The 9,943-nt window shown below is 43.4% G+C and overlaps 1 protein-coding gene across 1 annotated transcript; it reads right to left on the reverse strand.

Annotated features, from left to right (window-relative positions):
* Positions 1 to 8,631: 8,631 nt before the first annotated feature.
* Positions 8,632 to 9,902, reverse strand: LOC119569196 (integrator complex subunit 13-like). The gene is given in 3 exon segments (XM_037917470.1): positions 8,632 to 9,163; positions 9,166 to 9,414; positions 9,416 to 9,902. Coding segments are annotated over 3 exon segments (1,023 nt in total). The 5' UTR covers positions 9,677 to 9,902; the 3' UTR covers positions 8,632 to 8,650.
* Positions 9,903 to 9,943: the final 41 nt, after the last annotated feature.

The raw sequence follows: 9,943 nt of genomic DNA on the forward strand, positions 1-9,943 counted from the left end.
CCCCGTTCATTCTACCAATTCTCCTAAACCACCCACCCTACATCTAACTCCCCTCTTCTACCTCCTACCTTCCCCAGTCAAACTCTTTTGCCATCCTAAACCCAGACACTCCAACTCAAATACAGATCTCAATCACCACAAAAACCCCCAACACCTTCCTCTCTCCCTCCTCGCACTACCCGTAACAGACAAAACCCAAACGTTCCACCCCCTCTTCCCTACCACACAAACCACCTCCACCTTCCTTTGCCCCCTACGCTTGGGGACACCAATCCTCTCTTACCCCCCTCATAGAAATCCTTTATCCCCCAAAAACTCCCCAACCAACTCCTCAGAAGAAACTATTGAAAATATTCAAGATTACTTAATGAAAACTGACACTCAACCTCCAAATCTTACAACTCCTGCTCCTTTCACACTGCAAGTAACTGCTGATATCCATCCTCCTAACGATATCCCCCCTACACCCTATCCTCCTAACCCCTCCCAACACAGCCCATCCACATTTATCTTGCTTTTAACCATTAACCATTTTCCTTCTCTTCTTCATCCCCTTCTGTCCATTTATCCTAATCATTAATAAATTTTTACCCCTTTTTGCCACAATTCTTTATCATAATGCTATATTTGGGGGCTTCAGCCCCATCCTATAGCTGTATTTTGAATACACCACAAATGACCTCACATGATGGCACAACAAATTCTCAGTTAATAAATAAATAGGGGATTACCCCTACTTTGGACTTCGGCCCTTGCCTCTACTAATTTCCTCCCCCTTCCTTTTCCTTCTCTTCTTCATCCCCTTCTTCTATCCACATCCTAAGGTGTGAGAACTGTGCTGAAAGGATGACAGGCTGGCTTTGTGTAAGTCCTGAACAGCCCCGGGAGCCATGGGTAGGTATTCCCTTGGTTAATCACCTAGTCTTTACCCCTTATAAGGACTGACCTGGAAGGACAGACCATTTCTTTTCCCCAATTATTTCGGGCTCCCCATGGCCAATAATGATTTTGTTTTACCCTTAGTTGGGTCATTAAGGTTTGCCCCTCCAACTAGCCTTTCTAAATTTAATTTCTTTGGTTTCTCGAACCTTGCCACCCTCACAAATCCCATGTTCATTTTTGCCGCGGGGGTGGGGTGGGGAGGCTTAGGAGACGGAGACAGGCCCAATGTAGGGGATCACCCTTACCTTGGACTTTAGCCTTTGCCTCAATTAATTTTGCATGGTCTTTCTTCTCCCCCTTTTCCTTTCCATCTTTTCTTCATCCCCTTCTGTTCACTTATCCTAATCATCACTCACCTTACCTTTTCGCCAAAATACTTTATCATAATGCTATATGACCTTTGGTGTCTAGCCCATTTATTTTTTAACCATTAACCGACCCCTGCCACTCCTCTGACTACTATTCATCCCTCTTGTCCTCCTCCTCACTGTACGACTTCACTCTAAACCACCATATTTTCCATCCTCGTCCTTACTGCTTCCACCTCTGCAAACTTTTCGAGTACACTTTGAGCCCAAACAATATATGGGCCAATATATTAAAAAAACAAGTAGGCAAGTTTCCTTTCATAGTCGTTACGATCGTTCACGCCTACTCCTACTCTGAGACCCAAACTCGTGCACTAACTACCTTGACTGACCTCACAGGCAAACCTATTCCTGCCCAACCTCACTCCTCTCTATTACTTGCACGGGAACTGTTTCCTTCTCCCCGACAGGGACTATGTCCAACCTGGTCCTGGTCGTCCAAATTGATCTTTACTGTCACGCATGTGCCTATTGTGATGACCCATAATGCATTTAACAGGTTTTACCTTTCCTACTAGCTCGAATCTGAGGTAGTGTTTCTCGGTTGCAAACTAGGCATCACTTTTCGTGAGGCCAAAGAGGAAGCACGCAAACGATGTTTTTCTCTCTGTACATACTCCAAAACTGTCCTTCCTCCCATCTTCTCAAGATGTCTCAGGATCTCCCCTAGTATATCTTCCCTCTAACCTGAACCATACTACCTCTACTCCCTCTCTCCCCCATTCAAATTCCCTTTCCAATCTAAATCCAGATACTCCCTATTATACCACTTCCCCGGAACCTACCCCTCCTCACTCTACCTGTCTTACTATACAATCTAAACGTTCCGCCCCATCTCCTGTCACCTCCTGTCTAACACCCACCTTTCCCCCTGCTCCTCGGACATCTATCCCCTCTTCTCCTCACATCTATCCTCCTCTTCTCTTAGACTTCCCGACTCAACCCCCCTCCAGAAACTCTTGAAGACATCTAAAACTTCCATTACATGGCCCAAGAGAACGCTCCGCTCCCTTATCCACCTTCCAATCCATCTATTCCTATTCGCACTACATTCAAAGTATTTGCCAATAACCATCCTCACTCCCTTATATCGTAAGTGTCCTTCTCCAGAACCTTTCCCTCCTGACATTCTTCCTGATGGTTTACCACCTTCCCCTGTTAACTTATCTCATTCTCTGGATTCTTCTACTACTTCTCCAACTACAATTTCTTCTCATATTACCCGTTTTGACTGTTTCATAATGGCTCTTTTGCAGCTTTCCTTTTACAGCGTAACTATTCTTTCTTCAAACACATAGATACTCTCCATTTGATCTAATCGCTCTATGCCCTTAACCCCTTCTCCATTTACAAATCCCCGCCGTACTCCTCTTGCTCTCCCCTCGTTACCCTTTTCACTACTGTACCATCCTACAACGCTCTACAACGTTTAACATGTTACTCCTTTTATCCTAATCGTTAACTCATTTTACCCTTTTCGCCAAAATCCTTTATCATAATGCTACATGACCTCTGATGCCTTGCATATTTATTTGTTTTCACCATTAATCATTCTGATATTCCACAAACATCGCCTTATGAGCCAAAAAAATTCTTTACCTGGAGGCTTCACCCACAAGCATCACCCTATCGTTGTATTTTGAATGATCTTAGACGTTGACGCGGCAGAAAAAAAATCAGTAAATAAATAAATATTAGGATACAATGTGTTAGAAGTCCGAGTTGTATAGCACTACAGGACAGTATGGTAGTGAAAAGGGTAAGAGGGGAGAGCAAGCGGAATAATAGGGGAAGAGATTAAGGGCACAGGGCAATTAATTCAAATGGAGAGTATCTGTGTCCGAGGAAGGGTGAGGAAGACTGCAAAAGAACCATTATGAAGCAATCAGTGGGTAATAAAGGTCGAAAGGGATGTTGGAGTAGGAGGAAAATGGCTAATGGTTATACAGGAAAGTAAATGTGCTAGACATCAAAGGTCATATAAGCACCATAGAAAGGTGTAGAAGTGAAAGAAGTAAAGAAGGGGGTTAACTGATGACTAAATGTGCTACACGTCAAAAGCTGTATAGCACTTCAGGATAGGATGGCATTAAAAAGGGCAAAGAGGGGTGAGGGTAGAGAGGGTGAGTAAATGGGCTAAGGTAGGGATTAACTAGGGTTGATTAGATTAAAGTTATCAAAGGAAAACGTGTGGGATTCTGCAAGGATGTCCGTAGGGTAAGGTGGAGATTAGCAAAAGGAGAAAGGGTTTAGGGGCGATTAGATCACATTTTCAGGAGAAATGTCAGGAGGGAGAGAGTCCAGGGAAGGGGGATATTGCGACAAAGAATCACTTGTGTATCCAGAGGGAAACGGAAGAGATAGTAGGGAAGGAAGGGAGTTGAAGCAGGGGAGGATAGGATGTGTTGGGAGGGAGTGGGAGGAAGTGGTGTAGGGGGAACATGAATAGGAGGAGGGTGGATGTCGACAATTACTTTAAGTGTAGAGGTAATGGTAGAGAGATTGGAAGATGGATGAAGTGTAGGCATATTATTTCAGGTCATGATTAGATGAATCTGAATGTCTTCGAGAGTTTCTGAAATGGATTTGGCTAGTGAGGTCTGAGAAGCAGATTTCCATATGAGGGGCAGCAGAGATAGGGGACTGAGCGGTTTAGCAAGAGGTAGGTGGATAAGAGGGTTTGGAACAGGTAGAGTGAGGTGGGAGAGGGGTAGGTGTCGGGGCAGTAGCAGAGATGGGGCTGTCTGGATTTAGAATTGCAAAATAATTTGATCGGGAGAGGAGGGGGTAGACGCGGAAACGCAAGATGGGGGAGAATTAGATACATTGGCTGTAGAAACACCTTGGGAGGAAGGGGGATGGGCGGAGTGAAAGCACCGCCGACGTGCTTCCTGTCTAGCTAAGTTTGAATCTGAGAATTGCCAACTTAGACTCAAACTTGTATGTAGGGCAGAACCTATAAACTACATTATGGAAGCCACCACAACTGGCACATGTACGTGACTGTGCACAGCAGTCTGATCGATCATGACCAAGATCGGTACATATAGGACATTGGGCTGTGGAGCAGCAGTGTTTGGCGGATGGCCTAGACGCCAACTATTCTGACATTGACGGGATGGAGGTTAATAAGGTCGTACAGGGAGGGATTCTCTGCCAATATAAACATTAAGGGGAGGTCATGTCTACGGAAAGTAATCTTAGCAATGTTAGTAGAGGACTTAGGCGGTCTCTAGGGGATGTGGTGAACCACTGTACTGATATTGCATCATAGCCCACGAGGCAGGCGCATAGGTCTTCTCCACAATCTGACCAATTCTTGTCGTAGTTCTGGTACAAGTATTGAGGGAGGGATGAGGCCGGGCAGGGATGGGTTTGCCAGTGAAGTCTGTCAGGGTTGATAATGCTTTAGCTTAGGATTCGGATGTAACTGACAAGGCGGGAACGATCGGGGTGGCTGTGGAAGGAAACTTTGCCTACTTGTTTTTGGAGGCATTGCTGGAAGAGGAGAGTGTTGTCAGAGTAAGGGGCTGTAGAGGGGATCACAAAATATCAATCCCATTTGGCTAGGCTAACCAGAGTACCCAAAAGATTTGTAGAGGTGAGGGTAGTAGAAGAACGGTGTCTTGTGGAAAAGGGAGAGGCGTCGAGTGAAGAAGTACTGCGGAGATGGATAATAAGGCTGCAAAGTAGTATTAAGGGAGGAGGGGGTAGTAGATGATAATTCATGTTGCTGGGAGAGAAGGAATGTTTCCTGGAGTTGAGTAATGTCCTGGGAGGATGATTTGAACCGGAGTGAGGTGATAGTAGACGTTGAGCAGGGGGTAGTAGTAGTGTTCAGTAGAGCCTGAGGTCAAGGAACTGAGGGAAATAAAATCAGTGGGGCTAATTGATCAAGTGACAAGCCTCAAATAATGTTCATGGTAAACCTGGTGTATGTTGGGGAGAGAAACGGTCCATCCCTTAGGGCCCCCTTGAGGAGTAAAAGCTAAACAACTAAACAGGGGAATACCGTGCCCCTGGCTCCCCCAGGCCGTTCATGACTGACATAAAGTTAGCCTTTCATCCTTTCAACATGTATCACACCTTAGGAAGTGAAAGGATAAGGGGTTGGAGAAGAGACAGAAATGGAGAGGGGAAGAAGAGAAGACCGTGCAAAATTAATTGAGCCGAGGGTTAAGACCCAAGGTAAGGGTGATCCATGGCATTTGGTCTCAGTCTCCATCTCCTAAGACCTTCACAGCAGCAACAGGCAAGGAATTGGGGAGCGGGAATAGGAGAAGAATCCAGGGGATGAGATAAGGGAACAGGGGAAGATGGTGAAGTATCAGGAAGAATGTCAGGAGGAAAAGGTTCTGGAGGACATTGTTGTGAAATAAGGGAGTCACCTGAGCATCCCGGTGGGAGCGGTAAGGATAATGGAGAAAGAAGAGGGAATGGTGCACATGGAGAAGGGAAGGAGAGGGATTGTTGAGAGAGAGTGGGTGGAAGACGGTAGGGGGACCCTGAGGAGAAGGAAGATTGATAACGACAATCACTTTGAATGTAGAGGGAATAGGAATAAAGAGATTGGAGGGTGGGTGAAGTAGAGGAGCGTTTTCTTGGGTCGTGTATAGGAAGTTTTAAATGTCATCAAGAATTTCTGGAGGGGATTTTGTGGGGAGGTCTGAGAAAATAAGATTTTCTTATAAGAAGAGGGGATAGATGTGCAGGGAGCAGTGGAAGAGGTGGGTGTAGGAGAGATGTTGGTAGAAGATGGGGCCGAACGTTTAAATTTTTCCAGGCGGCAGATAAAGTGAGGAGGAGAGGTAGGCATTAGGGAAGTGGTAGAGATTGGAGTATCTGGAGAGAGGGAGTAGAGGTAGTATGGTTCAGAGTAGAGGGAAGAGATACTGGAGTAGATGCTGAGACATTTTAAGAAGATGGGGGGGGAGATAGGTAGAAAGAGAAAAACCTTGTAGGCATGCTTCCCTAGAGTGAGGCTTACTTTCCAACTGAGAACTGCTACCTCAGATTCATGGGAGCCACCACAACTGGCACACGTGCGTGACTGAGTAGAGCAATTTGAACTATGACTATGCACATAGACGGCAGTGGGCTGCGGAGCAACAGTGTTTGGGTGGGTGCAACGGCGTCATGTTCAGCTTTTCTCTGGTGGGGGAGGCGGGAAGCTTGGTGAGGGAAGTAAGTTCAGTTTCTGGAGTGCTGTGAGCATGCCCCCTGAAAAAAAATTAATTAGCTATTCTAGGAGCATTTTTAAGCCACAACCAGAGCTATAGAGGTGTATTTGGGCAAAAAAATCATGAGAGTGTAATCCTTGGGGGGTGAGGGGGGCAAGCCAGACCTTGAGGGGGCAATCAGAGTCTGGGGGCAATTGCCCCCCCCCCATACGACACCCCTAGCTGGGTAGCCAAACACCAACATTTCTGGCACTGACGGGGAAGAGGTTGATATAGTCAAACAGAGCAGAGAACCGCCAATAAAGTCTTCATGGGGGAGGTCATGTCTATGGAAGCTTATTACTGGCCTCTGGGAAGATTAATGCAGCACTGTACTGTTGCTGCATCACAGTCAGCGAGGTGGGAAGAACACAGGAAGCTTTAATAACATCAGAGGTCTTGCAGATTTATTGGTTTTAACCTTTAACCCTTAATAACATTGGAGTAGATAATTGGCTGACTTGGGTATCAGTATGTCATGCACTGGAATCAAATTGTTTTATTTACAAGTTAATTGTGGTCAGAGAAGGGTGTGAGTACGAGTATGAATGTGAGCAGAAGTGTATATATGAGTTTGTGTGTGAATAACTGAGAGCAAAAAAGAATGTAGACTGAGAGGATATCTGTTGCCAGTGGGTTAAGAGAGAAGGACAAACCTTCTGAGATGAAGTACCTATTCTGATATCAAAGAAGGCTTTTCTTAATTGGCTATTTTTATATGACGGGTGTTTTAGGAGCAGTTATCACAAAACAACTTACATCAAATTTGTTTTCTTGATTAATCCATTCAAGCCAGGTATTGCACTATCCACTGTAATTTTGACATTCCTTGATATCCCCACTGCTTGATTTTTTTTTGGAAAGTTTTATTTCTAATGCTATAAATATCATTACTGTTATTATTACTATTGTTTGTTAAGTGATGGGATTATTATGCTCCTATCAATAAAAACTAGCAATAATAATTTTTTTTCTAGAAATCAAGGAAAAAGGTAAATAGATCAGATCAGCTACAAACTAGTAATTGACTCCTTGATGACTATGTTCTTGTGGGGCCATCTATGTGTGAGCAAAATTAATAAAACTAAAATCACAATGGACATGGCATGTATGGGCATACATTTCAGCATCAGTGGATTAATAATGATGTCATATCAAGGCATAAGTTGGACTCTGGACATCACACCTAATAAAAGTTTTCTACCACTAAGAAAAAATTAAAAATTAATTTTGAACTATGTCTATGTCTGCGGTATATTTAACTTAACTTTATGTGGAAGATCTTTGTCTTTCATTCTCATTATTTGTTGAAATGGATAATAAAACAAACAAAATAAAAACATCTTTTTATATATAAACTGCTTGCTGTACATATTTCTTATATAAAGATATATATATATATATATATATATATACAAACAAATGGTGACATATCAAATCGAAGTCTAAAGTAATCATCTCAAGAGAAATAGCTTCTCATGTGGGCAAAAATTTTATATAATAGTTGCATGTTGAACACTGACTACTCACAATACTTTATAAAAGAATATAATAACTAATACACTTTTATACCTACAATAATTGGGGAAATTATGATATAATAAACATTAAACTCTTACTTGAAAATGTTTTTTACTTTTTTCTTGGAAATTCATCTTTATCTTTATCTTTTTGTAGGTTAACATAGAGTTTAGTGACATTATCCTCAGATTTAAGTCTCCCCTGGAATTCCAAGCAACGACGTGATTCTTTCTGATGATACTTTATTCTCCCATAATGTGAGGAGGTTCATTCCACTGCTACGGCCCATGGGTGCTAGAGGAGGTGGAATTGTTCTTCTTCTCTTGCTATCTGGTAAAGAGAGGTCCCCTGCTGTATGTTTGCCTCCTCCACCAGACCCAAACTCAGCCTTGTCTCTATCTGCAACATAGTTACAGTCGTCTAATTCCTTCAGTGCCTGATCAATGTCAACTTTCTCATCTCCTTTGTATTCTGGGTTGCAGCTTTGTTGGACATTCCATCAGGCATTCAAGAACTTTTTCATGTGCTGGAGTATGAAGATGGAGCTGGAGGTATTGTTCAAGCTCTGGCCCACACTGCCCTATACTGGTCCTCCTCGTTTCATTCCCTTCCCTCTCTGCCCTGCCATGGAGATGGGAGAGGGTCTCCTCGAGCTTCCATGTTCATCAGATACAGAATCACCTGCTTGCATTCAACCACTTCATCCTCTGTTAGATTGTCTTCTAGCATTAATGCTGCCAGAGGTTCAATCTGAGGACCCAAATTGAAAAGTGATGTTGAAGACAATGTTATTGGCCAGTACTTAGTGTGTCTGTTAAGTTGTTCTTTGCTCCGCTCAAGTGGTGTCAAGCTCTCTTCACTTTCTGATGTGGGTGCTGGAAATGGGGCTAATTTATTTGCTTTAATTAGTTCTCCAAAATCAGGAATCCTGTAGTCAGTAACCCTGCCTCCACATCCCTCACTGATTGACGGTGGATCTTCCAGTATACTACGTGAAGTGTACATAGTGTGAATATAAATATCTCCTCCATGGCAAGCCAGCATGTGTGATATGACTTTACTTCCTGACTTGCGTGGCATTTCCAACATAACCCATCGTCCGTTCAGTAAGAAAATTTGTTAGACAAAGAAGAAGGTCTGCTATTAACATCAACAGATGTTATCCTATAGGCAGATGAGCAGTGCTGCAATTCCATGCTAGCATTGCTGCGAGGAGTACACCACTTGAGTGTTACTGTCTCATAATCTGTACCTTCACGATATGTCTTAAGATGTGCAGTTTCTGATGGAATTCCTTTTAAAATTGCTGCATGAGGGGTTGCTGGATGGAATAGTTCAACATCGTAGTTTGCTGATGAACTTGCCATTTTGCTCCTCTTTCATTGGTATACCAGTCACTGTGGTTGAGGCTAAGTCATAGTGTTTCAGCACCAGATTGCAAAGTTTTGGAGCTAAGGCAGTCCCACACTGGATGTTTGTGAACTCACAGGACACAATAGTAGACACATCTGGCCATGATTTGATCGGCATAGGGCATGGTGGACCCTCTGGCCACAAGTTGAGAATGACAAGGTCACAGTGATTGATTGCCATTAAATTATCTGTGGCAGCAGCATTCTTGTTCATGTACAATAAGGTTCCATGAAATTTTTCCTTGATGTTTTTTACCTCTTCCTCACTATCCAACTTGGTCACCAAAATAATTCTCCCTTTGTTCAGCACCTTGGTAGCATTCTCAGTGAGTGAAGTTCTCTTTTCATGCTGAACTGCTGAAGGTTTAGTCAGAGCCTCAATGGCTGCCTTAATACCTTTTATCAAATCCAGCTTGTTGCCCCCAATGTTTTTGGCTGGTCCAAGGCCATGAATGCATTCATCAGCTGGTAAGCATGGTCC

This window comes from Penaeus monodon, unplaced genomic scaffold, assembly GCF_015228065.2.
Source record: "Penaeus monodon isolate SGIC_2016 unplaced genomic scaffold, NSTDA_Pmon_1 PmonScaffold_13313, whole genome shotgun sequence".
NCBI classification, from domain to species: domain Eukaryota; kingdom Metazoa; phylum Arthropoda; class Malacostraca; order Decapoda; family Penaeidae; genus Penaeus; species Penaeus monodon.